Source organism: Lycium barbarum, chromosome 6 (genome assembly GCF_019175385.1).
Source record: "Lycium barbarum isolate Lr01 chromosome 6, ASM1917538v2, whole genome shotgun sequence".
NCBI classification, from domain to species: Eukaryota; Viridiplantae; Streptophyta; class Magnoliopsida; order Solanales; family Solanaceae; genus Lycium; species Lycium barbarum.
In genome coordinates, this window is record NC_083342.1 from 112,338,919 (window position 1) to 112,355,401 (window position 16,483).

Here is a 16,483-nt window from a genome sequence, read left to right on the forward strand (position 1 = left end):
TGCACCCACTTTATATTGCATATAGTAGGCGTGAGCATTGTGAAGAACAACCGCTTCACGGTCATGGTTTGGAAGGAATTGGAAAGTATGGGAAGGAAATATAAAGCCATCCTTGTCAACGTATGATTTTGTTAACTTCTTCTCAAATGTTGTTAGGATGGTAGTCATTTTTGGTTTGAGGGGTTGCAATGAGAAGTAGTGAAAGAACTATGCTTTAATAAGAATTGGGTGAAGGATTAATTGTTACATCCCGCGTTTTCACAAGTTGGAAGGCGTACGAGTTCAATGACATTAGTAACAGAATAAGTTTGATGAATTTTAAAACTGTTATATATGGTCTTGATATGGTATTTTTTTTTTTAAGTAAACCCCTTTTAGTAAATATTTGATAAGTATGATTTTCTATAGTTATTACTGTTACTACTTCTGGGATACATTTCTAATTATGTGTGCGGTATGAGGACATTTAGAAATGAGATTTTATTTGTTATGGGTACATAAATTATTTTCTCTTATGAAAATCTATCTTTTTCTATTATGAGAATTACTGAAGAATACGTATGATAGATATTTATATCTGCACCATTGCTATATGATTACCGTATGAATACTATGTTACCAATTAGATATAGTGATTACTAGATGAAAATATAGAAGGAAGCATATGGTGCTTTTTGTTTACAAGTGTAACAGATAGAAAGTCCTTTTAATTGGAAAATATGTATTATATATTAAATGTAAGTGGGACAGCAAGGATGGAATAGCTACTATTAAAAGGTGTAGTGACTACGTGGATTAATGGTAGACATTAATTTTAGTAAATATAAGGAACATTACATTGATAGGATAAGTGTTTCGTACTATTAGTGCGTGAATTTGTTAAATTCCACATTTTTGTGCATTGGATTTGTCGTAAGTTAATTGACATAAGTTCAAGGACAATATTACTTATGACGTTATAAGTATTTATGCTATGTTTAACAAGTGATAAGTAAGTGTCGTGGAGGTTAAACGAATCGGAGAAAATAAGTTTTGTCAAAGTTTAGAAATTAAACAAGTTATAACGAACTATATGAAATTTTAATCACATTCAAGTATGCAAATAAAGAGATCATGGTATAAAAGTTTGAGGCCCCGAAATTATTTAAGACTCGAAAGTAAATGACGGTGATTGAAAATAACATTTTATGGGTACCAAAAGGGATTATGGACTAGTGCTATGTCACATAATCGTGGCAATAAGTATATGAAATGTATTAAAAATAATTGTTATTAAAGTGAATTGGGATCAAGAAATTAATTATGTGCGTAACCGATTAATTATTGGATAAAGTGGGAGAGTAGTGGGAAAAGTCCAAATGGTAGTCATCCACATGGCATCATGATATTTATTCAATATATGATTAGGTGTAAATTTATTTAGTGGACACATTTTTGGAGAAGAATGCAGTGTAAGTACGAAAGTGCACATGGTCTATGTTTGCCATTTTGTATTTATAATAAATAAAGGCAAACCAACTAGTATGCATGCTTCCTCTTGCCACGTTTTTGACCACATCATAAAGGGAAAACCTTATCCATTAAGTGGTCGTTTGGTTTGAGGTCAAAATAGTCCCGGGATTACAATTCCGGGACTAATTTATACCATCTGTTGGTATTATTTTATACCATCTGAAAGATGGTATAAAATAATACCAGTATAAGTGGGTTAAGAAGGTATAAGTTGAGTTATTCCAGCACTAATTTTTATACCACGTTTGGTACAAGGTATAAAATAATCCCGGGATAAATCTATACCTTATACCAAACGTGGTATAAAAATTAATACCGGCATAACCCATGTTATACCTTAAACCAAACGACCACTAAGTGAATAAAAAAATATAAGGATTAACTTTTGGTTATTAAGTATTTCTATCCATTCTTTGCAATGTTTTCTAACGAAAACCAGTAGCTATCACGAAAATGAGTGGTCTCTCGGCCAAGACTTGATCTTGATGCTAGTCAAGGTTTTATACTGGTTACTCCTTTATGACTTAAAGGATTCAAACGTCTATTCCCTCCGGGTTATAGCAAAGCGAAGTAAGGTGGAAGAAGATTGTAGAAAAAGGTAAGAATCAATTCTTTTTTATTATGTTATGAAGGTTTGTTTATGTTGTAGTATGTAGAAATGAGTAGAATTTATGGAAATATGGAAGTTTGCAAAGTGGGTGTGTATGTATGTAGGTGGCCGTATATATGTGATGTTGTATAGACAATATGAGTTGAATTTTATGTTGTATTCTAGTTGTGGTTATGGTGGAATTTATATTGGAAATGAAAGCTGAATGAATTTGGTGGAAGTTGGAAATATAGGGTGTGGCCGTGTGGTGTATGGAAGTAGAATGGAAATGGATTAATTTTGTTTAATATGTTAGTTGTGTTGTTGCGATCCTTATAATGTAAATGAAGTTGTTAAAGTGTGGATTGTTGTTGGTATGGTTGTTGATATTTGAGCCGAGTTAAATCTCGGGGATGTTATATGTATAGGGGAGATGCTGCCCAAATTTCTGTAGACAAGTATTGGTTAAGATTGATCTTTTAAACCTTATGATTAATATTTGGTAAATGTGACCAAATGTAGATTTTGGACGAAACGGGATTTGAATTTGGAGAGGCGTAAGGAGCGAATAAGGTATGTAAAGCTATCCCTTTCCTTCTCTTGGCATGTCCTAGGTATACTAGGTTTGGATTTGAGCCTCGGGGGTTATTCTGTTCATAGAAATCCGAGTCTGATTTTGGGTACTATTCATTCAGTGCAATTGAACTATAATCCTTATGTTTTGTTGGAAACTTGTTCAAACATCCGTAACTTGCACAAATATGATAGAATCGCTTTGAAACTTTCATGGACGACCGCATAGAGTCTAATGTTCGTGATTTATGTCCGTCACCTCGACTTGACCCGAGGTGGGCCCATTACCCCCGAGATTTCCTTCGTTTGTCTGATTTGATCTAAATTCGTATGATATAAAAGAGAGACTTTTGCCTATGACTCTAAGGTTCCGTTTGATTTGTTCCATAAGGTATTTGAAAGCTCCCCACTGTGAATGATACCAAATTTTCAGAAAAAGGCTCATGAAATATATTTTCGAAAGTTTGTAAACTTAAAGGCTTATATCTTTTGTATGCTACTTCCGACAGACTCGATACTTACTTTGGACCTTTTGATCTCAAATATATGTATACGTACTTATTTGTCGAGTCTGGGAATTTAATTATGTATATGCATATGATTTCCGCACTACTCTGCTCGTGCCTGCTATTATGACATCGTTCGCCGGTTCCCGGGCCGGTTTTGTGATTGTGCGCACTATGATATATTCGGCCGTATGCTGTGTTACGGTTCCCGAGACCTCGCCATAGGGTCGGGTACCGTTTATGGAGTTATGCTGTGATATGGCTTATGATATGATTTGATGATGTGATATGTTATGTTCGGAGATGTACGGAGATTTGAAACCTTCTGGAGTTATGCTGTGTGTGGCACCAGCGTCGGAGTGGTGACCACGTTCCTGAGCCTTATGCATGATTTTTACTTGCATGATATATATATATATATATATATATATATATATATATATATATACATATGCTTTCAGCGCAGACTCTGATGTACTGATTCGGTATCTTCTCTCTGTACCTTTTTATAGCAGTTATGGTTTGTATTTCTGTACTCTGTGCTTTACATACTCAGTACATCTTTCGTACTGACCCCCTTTCTTCGAGGGCTGCGTTTCATGCCCGCAGGTACAGAGGTTCGTGATCTGCCAGTGTAGGCCACACATTCTGCTACTACAGAGAGCTCCATTTTAATTCGGAGCCCACACTTTGGTATATGCCTTTTTGTCATACATATGCTTCTGTATATTTGACTATTTGGGGTACGGCGGGGCCTTGTCTCATCATATGTTCCGATATGATTTGTAGAGGCTTGTAGTCATATATGTGGGTCATGGGTCACGTGTGTGTTTGTTTGTGCATGATCTGCGTTTTAGTACAGTCCCGTTTGCTAGTATGGCCAAAACGGCCCATTTGTCTGCACACGTATATGTATCTGGCGATGTATATTCCGCCAACCTATCAGATTTGGATACGGCCAAAATGGCCTGTATATTTGTATATGTGCATATGTACGGCGATGTGTATTCCGCCGACCCTTTTGATTTGATATGATATTCTGTATACGCGACCGCTTAAGATATTATTCATTTTCAGTTTTGTTTAAGATGATGAATAAGAAATCTAAGTTAAGCCTTAATATGACAATTTGGCTTGTATGTCTGTCTGGGTGTCCAAGCAGGGCACCAGTCGAGGCCCACGGGGCTGGGTCGTGACATTAATCACCAACCAACTCACTTAAAGAAGCCAAAGGAAATGGTCAAAAACTTGAATTCGGAAAAAAGATTAAAATGACTTCAAAAAGTGTACCAAGACTTGACCAAAACTGAACAAAATCAGTGCCATTCAACCCAACAATAAAGGCTAACAAAACTGCCAACAATAAAGGCTCACAAAACTGCCAACAATAAAATCTAACAAAATTGCCGTAAAGATACATTGCAAAACAGCTTAGAACTAACGTTAAATGCAGTCACAGCTGCATAACCATTGATCAAAAGAGAGTCACTTTACATAGACAAGAACTAACGCTAAATGCAGTCACAGCTGCCCAAAACAAACTTAAATGCAGTCATATCTACCAAACCACTACATATAGTTAAGGCAAAATACATCAAATCACAACTTAAACTGTACCCAAAATATAGATTTGATGTATTTTGCATGTAGTTAACCCCAACCAAATGCAGTCACAGCTGCCTAAACAAAGTATTTAAAAAACAACTACATAAGCAAATTCACAAAGCAGTCACAGCTGCCAAAAACATAAAGTAAAGCTAGAATGGTCAAATTCACAATGCAGCCAATACTTTAACAATTTCACAAGGCAGTGGTGTTGCCTTGGCTCATTTGTACAGCTTTAGTCCTGGTTTGACTCTGCTTTTTGTCCCTTCCTTGTTGAATCTGCCTGGAGGTCATAGCTTGTCTTCCTTGCCATTTCACACCACCACTTGCTTTGTGCTGCAGTTCACCAGTGACAACTGCACTTGACTTGATGTTTCCAACCCTTTCACTAGGAAATCCAGGCTGCTCAAATGAATAGAACTACTTGTTACAACAACAACAACAACAACCCAGTGAAATCCCACATCGTGGGGTTTGGGGAGGGTAGAGTGTACGCAGACCTTACTCCTACCAAGGTAGGACGGCTGTTTCCGAAAGACCCTCGGCTCAAGAGAAGCATAAAAGCATAAAAAAGTCAGATAAGGCTAAGAAATTCAAAGCGACATGGAAAAGAAATAATATAAAATAAAATAATGCAATCGACACAGATACCACAGGATAATCAAAGCACAGGAAATAACAGATAATAGCATAAATCGGAGCACAAGAAATTATATTGCGATACTGCGACTACTAATACGAACGGATAACGAGACTATCTACTAGCCTTCTACCCTAATTTGGGTCCTCCAAACCCTCCTATCTAAGGTCATGTCCTCGGTAAGCTGTAATTGCGCCATGTCGTGTCTAATTACCTCTCCCCAATACTTCTTCGGCCTATCCCTACCTCGTATGAAACCATCCATGGCCAATCGCTCACACCTAGTGGTACTTAATTTCAAAAAATGTTATTTAATTGTTAAACATAGAACAGTCTTACATTGATGATAGTACACTCTACAAATTATACCAAAAATTAGCAACTAGTTCAGCACTGAACTGTACATGAAGTATGTGAAATTATTTACCTTTTCAGTTGATCCCTTTGGCCTACCCCTTCCTCTACCAGTTGGAGCAGGTGCCTTTCTTGGGCCAGAACCTGAACTTGGGCCAGCAACTGAACTTGGGCCAGCAGAAGCACTTGCACTTAGGCCAGCAGTTGTAGGCTCTCTAAGACATCTCCTTTTATTATGACCTGGGGTATGACACTTGCTGCATGTCATTTCAACCCCCCTTTTGGAGAGTTTTCTTGTTTTTTTGGATTCACTTGCCTCTTTCTTCCTAACAGTCTTAGGCCTGCCTGGCATCTTCCTCACTTCAGGTGGTATAACAGTAGGATTTGTGGATGGTGGCCACATCTTCAAGTTCAGAATTGGTTGAATAAAGTAGTTATATGTCTTCATATAGGTATCTCTAGAATACCACTGAAAATGTAATCCATTGGGTTCAACCTCTTGTGGTGAAGAGAAACAATTGCATGAGGACATGGGATGCCTTTCAACATCCATGCTCTACAAGAACAAGTTTGTCTAGGAAGATCCACAACATGTCTAAAATGATCTTCAAGAACCTCATACCCTGTATCAGAATTCCATTCAATACTGCATTTCAGAGACCCTGCAGTATGCTCTGTCAGAACTTTCAATGCCATTGGAGAAAAGTCATGAATCCAACTGTCACAAAACCCCATCATCTGTCCTACTCTCTTCATCATTTTGATTCTTATTTCTTCAAGCATAGTTATTACAGTCTTGTGCCTTGCAACCAGTATCCAAGAGTTGAAACATCCAGCCATGTTGTTGTCTATAATGTCACACTTTGTGGTATATTTCATGTAAACCTTGCTCCACCTTTCAGGGTTGTAGTACATCAACTTATCAAGACATTCTTCTCCCAAAAGTTTCATGTAGTCTAAGTTTTCATTCAACTGAGACTCAAAAGTTGACTTTGCACACCTCCAGAAGCAATTCTTCCTCTCAAGGCCTCTGTATTTTTTGGACCAATTGGCTAAAACATGCCTAGCACACATTCTATGTTCAACATTGGGCAGCTGCTCTTTTATGACACTTTCAAGACCCTGTGAGGAATAAAAAATAGGCAGTTAATAAAGTAAAAGAACATTAGGGTAAAGAGTTATGAAATGGAGTGAATTCAACACTTAAATCTTACCTTATGCATATCTGTTATAACAGTAATGTCTGCCCTATCTCCCAGTTGAAGATCTTCCTTTAAATTCTAATAAACCAAGTCCAATTGTGCTTGTTCTTAACCTCAACTACAGCCCAGGCCAGTGGCATCATCTGATTGTTTCCATCTTTACAAACAACAACAAGTAATTGACCTTTTGAGATTCCCTTTAAAAAGCAACCATCCAAACCAATGCACTTCCTACAACCAGCTAAGTATGACTTCTTCATTGCATCAAAACATATGTAGAATCCTCTAAACATTTTTTTTCCACCTTCAAATGTCTCATCACTAAGCCTAACTACACATGTACTACTTGGATTTGATCTTAACAACTCATCCCTATAATCTAAAATCCTCCCAAACTCCAAAACATGGTCACCCATCAACTCAGCTAAAACCTTGTTTCTTGCTCTTCTACACACAGGTCTACCAACATAAAGATCCAACTCATTTTTAATGAGCTGCTGAAACTCAAAAATCCTAATGTTTGGTTGTTCCTTTATTCTCTCATTATAGTGACTAGATAAGAATTTGGTATTGCAAAGCTTGTTCCTATTGGTAGGGTCACACATGTGAATTGGATTATAGGTCTTCACCACAAAGTTGTTAGTCCTAGAGTCAAGACTAGCAAATAAAAGACAAGGACAACCCTCTACACACCTAACCCTTACCCTTGTAGGTTCATTAATACATTTTTCAATGGCAATATGCTCATGGACTGCATACTTGGTAACTGCAATTCTAAATTCATTAACACTTTCAAATTGGAGGCCTGTTTCCCACACTATTTTCTTGGAGGTTTTATCAAACACAACTCTGTTTGTCACCTTCTTTCTTTTTGCTTTTACTCTTTGTTCAACTACTTCTTCATCATCATCAGATATGTCATTTGGATCAGTCTCAAAACTGGCAGCTTCATCTGAGGGGTAATAAGGCTCATCACCAGCCAACTCACCTTCCATGGTGTCACGACCCAACCCCGTAGGCCGTGACTGGTGTCCGAGCTGGACACCCGTATACACACCTGTTAGATATATATTCAGTCCACAACAATATAATATGGAACTTATAACGACCAAAACATAGTCTCGGAACTGTCGCATAAATGTACATATATGTTCAGCAACCTGTCTCCTGAGGAGTCACAACTATCAACAGATAACACAGTGCATAAGTCGACAAGGCTGTCATAACATGTGGGAACGTCCCAACTATATATATAAACACAAGCCGACAAGGCTGCTACCACAACATGACAATATCTGCAAGCCGGCAAGGCTGCCACAACGATAGAACACGCATACTAATCATACACACAACTGTTCACATCTGAATACAACCTACATACATGTCTACAGACCTCTAAGAGTTTCAACAGTGAAATATGACGGGACAGGGCCCCGTCGTACCCTTAAACAACATATACATATATTTAGATAAAAAAGGATCTATACCAAAATCTGGGCTTTGGAACAACGGAGCTCTCCAAGATAGCAGAAAAGAAGTCCTAAGCTGGCGGCTCACCAAAGCGAGTATCTGTACCTGAGGGCATGAAACGCAGCCCCCGAGGAAAGGGGGTCAGTACGGAATATGTACTGAGTATGTAAAGCGTGAAAAGCAGTAAAAGAATCATAACTAAGATAAGGAGTACAGAAAACAAGTACAATGTTCAGATTACCAACACTTGCCTTTGAAACATAAGCATGCTTGTCACTATCATATATCATATACATATATACCGTACCCAGTCCTCTAGTGAGGGACTCGGTGAAATAAGTCATCATATGCCCTCCTGGCCGCCATATCATGTCATCATATCATCATATCGTCATATCATCATATATATATACCGTACCCGGCCCTCTAGTGAGGGACTCGGTGAACAATGCAATGAAACTGTGCACGAGAACATACCCGGCCCGGGACTCGGTGAACAAGATATTGAAGCATGCACGAGCAGAGTAGTGAGAAACTATATGCAATTTAAAACATTTTCAAGGACTCAATAGAATAGTCAACACGAACCACCATTTGCAAATTCAAATAATAATCATATCAAGTACCTTCGGATGTCCCTGTGGATTATTTCAAAATGGAACTTTGAAATCATATGTACATATCAAAACAATAATAAATCAAATTCTAAGAATCAAGAACACTAGCCATCCTAGTGGCTCTAAGAATAGGAATTTCTTTGGAATCATATACATATCGTCTATTCGTTCCATAAGGATCATGCCAAAAGAAAGAAGTGTTAGCTTTACGTACCTTTAGCGCTTGTTCGCCACACAATACGTATACGCTGCCCAATAATACCTCAACCTATATTAAGACGCCAACAACTACGGTTAAGCTACGGGGAGATTCAAAACGTATTCTAACGTTAGTAACTTCTTTCTAGATCCTTATATCCAAACCAACTACATACAACCGATCCAACATCAATAATCATACGTTCAATACCAACCCGGACAGCCTGCACCACACTCCAAACAGCCCACATTCATAACATTCAACAACAACTCCCATACGGCCACTACGTATTTAAGTTACTATTAATGATCCATAGTCTTAACGTTGTCATCGAAACAACTTACAACAGCCCAAACAACATAAATACAATGTATATTCTTAACTATCATTAATCTTCCAAGCGCCACAAGATCAACAACAACGTATCAAAACAGCCCGTACGCGATTTCAAATTAGCCCATACCTTACAACACTCGATAATAGTTTACATGCGATTATGACACATCCAATTTATTCTTGTTAGTCTATAGTCATAATATTTCGTCAAAACGATTCTATAACAGCCCAACCAACATACAATACAATGCATAATCTCAATTATCATCAATCTCCCAAGCTCAATAAGAACAACAACGACATATCCAAAACAACCCCTAACTATTACACAAAAGATGCTCGGAATTCTTGCAAACGTTTACGAACATACCAAGAAAACCACATACGATTCTTACACATTATTTCATATCTTCTTTTCATATAATTTCAGTAAGATACGACCAGCAGCCACACGACAACTACATCATCAATTCATACGCAAATAAGCTACATTGTCATCACTATAATCCTTACAACAACCCACAAACAATTTTAACTCCAACTCTAACCATTTAATACCTTTATTCTCATCATAAGATTCATAACAACAACAATTAAAATACCAAGAAAACTCAGTCCACCACCTTCTACAAAACAGTCCACTACACGGCCCCAAATTCACATTTCAACAAAAATAACAACATGTTCATATCAACACAACTTCACCTTTAACTTTTCAATTCTTTTCATTCTTTTTACTATGTAATCTATGATAGCAACAACCATAATATTAGTTAAAAATCAGTTCACCCATTTAAACTAAAACAGTCCCTACGGCCACATTAACATTCTAACACCAACGTTCATAATTTTATACATGCAATTCATGTTCACCAAGTTACAACCATACTTCAACATCAACACATATAATTCCATGGCTACTATCATGTTCCAATATCAACACACATAATTTCATACATGAAATTCACATTTTCACATCCACAACGTGTCCACATTCCTACTAAAACGTGTAGAGAACAAGCAGCCCTTACCTTAACAAGTTGGCTTCTTAACTTGGCTAGAAGTTGTGCATTGAATTAATACTTGTTCTTGTTGCCCTAATGACCACATTCACGTTGCTAGGGACCTTCTAAAGGGTTGAATTACCTTGAAAATCTGATTTTTGATCAACAAGTTTGGAGCTCAATTTTGCTCAGCCATGGCTGTGAGTGCCATGGCTTTGTTCTCTCTCTCTCTCTCTCTAGTTTATATGTTAGGGATGAAATGAGGTTAATGGCTGATTTTTTTTTAGTCATATAAAATACATATATGCTCTTCCTAAGCTCTACACGTGACCAGAGAAATTTTAACCCATGTGGAGTGTATTTGTTCAATTATTTAACTCAATTCAATGTCTCATTTGCACACTATTCTTGAAGACCATTTTTTTGGTCTTTAGTGGAAGACCATATGGTCATTGACACGACCCAGCCCCGTGGACCGCGACTAGTGCCCTATTTGGACACCCAAACAGACTTACGTACCAGATCGACATATCAAAGATTTATTCAAATTTAGCATACGTTATTCTGAACATATACTGAAAACAAATATTATCTTAAGCGGTCGCCCGTACAGAAATATCATATCAAATCCGGTAGGCTGGCAGAATACACATCGCCCAGATATATATACATATACAAACATATGGGCCGTCTTGGCCATAATAGCAAACGAGACCGCATTAAGGAGCAGATCATAAACATAAACGAACAAACATGACCCATGACCCACATATATGACTCCAGGCCTCTACAAACCATAACAGAAACACAGGACGGGATAGGGCCCCGCCGTACCCAAACAACCATATATACAGAACATGTGTAACAAAAGATATGTACCAAAAATATGAGCTCCGGATCAAAGGAGTACTCCAAGTGGCAGAATATGTATCCTATACTGGAGGATCACCAAAACGAACGTCTGCACCTGCGGGCATGAAACGCAGCCCTCCGAAGAAAGGGGGTCAGTACGAAATATGTACTGAGTATGTAAAGCATGAAATACAATAATCCAAATCAGAACTGAAATACGAAGTATGGAAAGTGGTTACAAAATTGGTATACCAAAACCTGTTTTAAAAACATGAGTAATGCAAATAAAAATCACGCATAAGGTTCAGGAAAGTGGTCGCCACTCCGACGCTGGCGCCACAACACATCATACTCCAGAAGGTTTCAAATCTTCGTACAATCTCCGAACATATCATATCATCATATCATATCAAAACATCAGAACATATCATATGCCATATCACATCATAACGCCGTATATAAGCGGTACCCAGCCCGATGGCGAGGTCTCGGGAACCGTAACACATCATACTGCCGAATATAACATAGTGCGCATGATCACAAAACCGGCCCGGGAACCGGCGAACGATATCATAGTAGTAGGCACGAGCGGAGTAGTGCGGAAACCATATGCATAGAAATAAATAAATAAATAAATTTCAAAACTTGATGAACAAATATATTTACGACATCCGAAGGCTCAGAAATCAGTTTCGGGTCAATCGGAGTTAGTATACGAAAGTTACAAACGTTTGAAGTACAGAACTTTCTAAAAACATTTCAGAAGCTCTTTTCGGAAATTCAAGTACCATTCATACTAGAGGCCTTTCAAACATCATTATGGATCACATTTTCATATTCGGAAACTTGCGGATAACATTATGGATCAAATCAAATGGGGACTTTAATACCATATTTTCATATCGAAGTATTCATCAAAGGCTTTAGTCTTCTCGTTTTTCTTTCGAACAACATTCGGAACATAACACATAGAATCTTTGAACATCATAAAATATGTATCCGGTCATATGGAATAGCTTATAAAGGTCAAAGATGTTAGCCATCCTAATGGCTCTAAGAATAGGATTTTTCTTTAGAAGCATACTTATACGTTATTTGTTCATTCCAAAAGGTCATGCCAAAAGAAAGAAGGGTAGGCTTTACATACCTCGATCGCTCGCTAACCAATCCCCGAATCAAGTCTCGGACTCTCCAATATCTACAATAATATTATCAATTACCAAATATTAGCTATAAGTACTCAGAAATCCAATTCTAACTAGTACTTGTCTACAGAAATTTCGGCAGCATCTCCCCTGTAAATTCAACACCCCCGAGAATACAACTCGGCCAAATTCATCAACAACCATACCAACAATACCAACAACCATAATAATAGTCGTCAAAAACCAATTTAAAACGCATTCCAACACTAGTAACCTTCCTTTCTACATATTTCATCATTATTCAATTCAACTGCGTATTTTCAAGCCGATTCCAATGCTCACATATTCATTACTCATTCAAGATCAACCAAATACAATTCAAAGCATTTCATACAATTCAACCAAATTTTCTACAATCCCACTATCACCATATTCCATTCGAAATCTACACAAATGCGACAAGGTCACAACGTCACATTTTCTTCATCCAATTTCATCGACAACAACAACAATTCATATTTTAGCAATTCCATTTCCATAATTACATAAAACTATAATAAAATCACATACTTATCTACAACAACTTACAACAAATTTTCATACCAATCTTGAACCATTATCCTTCTATTTACATTACAAGGCCACCACAACATAATTTAACATACTAATAAATTTCATTCTTCTTCCTTCACTACACCCACACACGGCCACACACCCACACACCCACAACACACAATTTTCCTACTTTACATTCATTTCCATATACTACAAATATATATATAAGTCTTCCATAACAAAAAAAGGATAGAATTCTTACCTTTTTTCAAATTTTCCACTTGCTAAAAAAAGTACTTTCTTGCCTAAAAAATTATGCCACGTTGAACAGGGTCTTGAGCTTGGTAGGAATACAAAAAGAGATGAATTTTTGAACCAAAGATTAAGGCTTCAAGATTTTTTTTTTCTCTTTCTTTTCTATTCGGCCGAATGGCCTTTTTGTTGTGCTCTCAATTTTTTTTGTTTCTTGATTGTTCTAGAATGAAGACAAAAGGGTGGCCCTTGTCTATTTATTTCACTTGAATTTAATTCCCATGGGCTTGGGCCATGACTCTATATGGCTGGCCACCCTACATAGATTGGGCCTCTTTTTTTATTTTTTTTTATTTTTCTAGCCCAATTCACTTATGGGTCTTATTTTATAATTCCCAAAACTAATTTCCAAAATTTCACATTTTACCCTTGGCCTTCCTCCATATTTCCACATCAATATTTCTCATGAATAACATATATATTAAATAGGACCAAAATGTTGCCTTACCTCTCATTAGTCACAATTATTTCAATTTATCCGAATGTGCAAAATTACGGGATATAACAGTCATATTATGTCCCCTAAGTAGAAGAATAATGTGACATGCTTGAATAATTAAAGTATCCTATATCCACTATATGTGTAGTGGAACACACGGACATACTACATTAATTTGGATCCGTATTTATTCAAGTAGTTTTGAACCTTGACGAACTTATTTTCTTTGATTTGACTAACTTACGAATAATCCGTCGTATAAAAATATACGGGATATAACACATGGTGTCTCTATTAGCACCTTCAGATTCATCATACCCCACATCTGACCCTTTTGGTCCTGAACCTAACTTAACATGTTCAGGTACAGGAGCTTTTTCACCCCTCTTCCTTCTTTTTCTTTTTCCAGCTCTCTTTTCCTCCCTAAAACCCCTTAGCTCCTCATCTACATCACTCTCACTATTACTTCTCCTTCATCAAACAATCCATCTAGGTATGAATCTAAATCACTACCAGTTTCAGAAAAATCAGGGACAACCCTAGTTTGTGAAGATTCAGCGGTGGTATAAGGGGCTGGAATAGATTCATTAGTAGTAGTAGGGGCAGGATTTGATGCAGCAGGAGTAGTGCTAGGGACAGGATTTGATGCAGCAGCAGTAGTATTAGAAGCAAGATTTGATTCAGTATTGTCAATAGTTGGAGGAGTGCAAGGGACAGAACTTGGAGAGTTAGGTTAGAGAGGGGCAGTATTTTGAGTTGGTTCAAAGGGAGGTTCATTGAATGACTCTAAATCAACATCAAAGGCATCAAAAGATGGAACACCACTACCCCCAATGTCTTGACCAGTCACTTTATCAAAAGAAACATCACTTTCCCCCTCCACATGGGTTACATATTCTAATAAGGGTGGGATCACTAGGGGCTCTTCAACCATGTGACACACAAAAACCTCCAAAATATCCCCATCCCCCAAACATGCAGCAACTCGGGTTGTATCTCTATCACATTTGATTTCTACCAATACCACACTATCGACAAATTTAACATAAATGGTGTATTTACCAGGGTCATACCCTAATTCTTTCACACAATCAAGCAATTCAAAGTAACAAAACCTATCTAAATCCATACGTGTAAATTCAGTTACTTGTCCACCAACGTAGGGATTTTTGCCAGTCGTTAAATTACCACCATGGTAAAATCGCAAAGTAATCGGTTCATAAGACATATTTCGACCCGAAAACAGTACAAATACTTCAATTTCATAGTCAATGAAATACACAACAACTAAATCGACATTTACATATTCAAGCATTTACCCAGTCATTTACACTGTAAATTTGCAGAAAAATTAAAGACGCAAAAAAACCCTAGTTCTAATCGCACAATAGAGAAACAAAATGAGACAAGGGACTAACCTTTTAGTAACACAGCCGATTTTTGTCCTCCAAACGTCAACAAAAAAGCCAACTTCGAATCGTCCAAGTTCAAAAAATCACCAACACTTCGATTATAGGTTTAGGATGAAGAAAAACTAAAAAACTCTATGAAATCCGACAATATTGAGCAGGTAAACTAAAAAAATATATGCTTTAGGACCAATATTGCATGATTTGTTGTTTGTGGTGTCGTTTGGTTTTCTTGAATTAGGATTTGGGCGTCTGATGAGTGTGGGTTTGGGTGATCTGAAACGGGTTTGGGGTGTTAAAATGGGTATGGGGTGTTAAAAATGGGTTTGGGTATTAAAATGGGTTTATTATGTTAAATATATTATAATGACGTGATTATAAAATAAATCAGTTCATTTAATACGTGGCTTCACCCAAGGGCGAGTGTCGCCCACGCCATTCACTGATTGGGGGTTTTGGTCTATGGAGGGATAATTTAATTTACTTTTAAGATGTTAAGGTGTGTAATAGGTCGCTAGTATAGTTTAGGTGTGATATCGACATGTCGGGTATAGTTCAGGGGTGTATTGATGTATTTTGCCTTATTACATTACACGTGCAAATGAGCTCAGCTTATGTATTTGCCTAAACGTGTTAAACAACTTAATTTATGTTGTTGTTTTAATTATGAGTTCTTGTTACTTTAACGTAAATTGAATGTCTACAACTTTTATTGATGTTAGAGCATTTTACTTCTTGAAAATAAAATTCTTTATACCCATTTAATTCACACTGAAATGGTCATTTCTTGAGAATAAACAAATTATACAAAGTTAATATACAAAAGTATAATTAACTTTTTTTAAAAGGAATGTTAACATCTAATATAGATTTGAACCACCAACATAAAAGGGGATGATCTCACGCAATGATTATGTTTACATTATTTTTGCGTCTAAATTGCATTCACGTCATTGTGCTTGTTGTTTTTTGTTTGTGCTGCAGTTATTCATCTAATCGAATTAGTATTCGTTCTAAATTAGAAAAGTGCATACTTCTTCCTTTTGTTGCGATTTTTAACGTATTGCTTTCTCAACGTCACTTGAAAATCTATTTTTCGTCTTTCTTCTTTTTGTTATGTGTTCAAATTATCTATGGAAATTAAGGAGTTCCATACAACTATAA

General features: G+C 36.9%; 1 protein-coding gene across 1 annotated transcript; it reads right to left on the reverse strand.

Moving 5' to 3' along the window:
- Window positions 1–6,223: 6,223 nt before the first annotated feature.
- On the reverse strand, window positions 6,224–7,976 carry LOC132644400 (uncharacterized). Its single transcript, XM_060360998.1, has 3 exons — window positions 7,104–7,976; window positions 6,994–7,059; window positions 6,224–6,901 (listed from the first exon to the last, which is right to left on the reverse strand). Exons 1-3 carry the CDS (start codon window positions 7,974–7,976, stop codon window positions 6,224–6,226), a joined length of 1,617 nt encoding a protein of 538 aa, XP_060216981.1.
- Window positions 7,977–16,483: the final 8,507 nt, after the last annotated feature.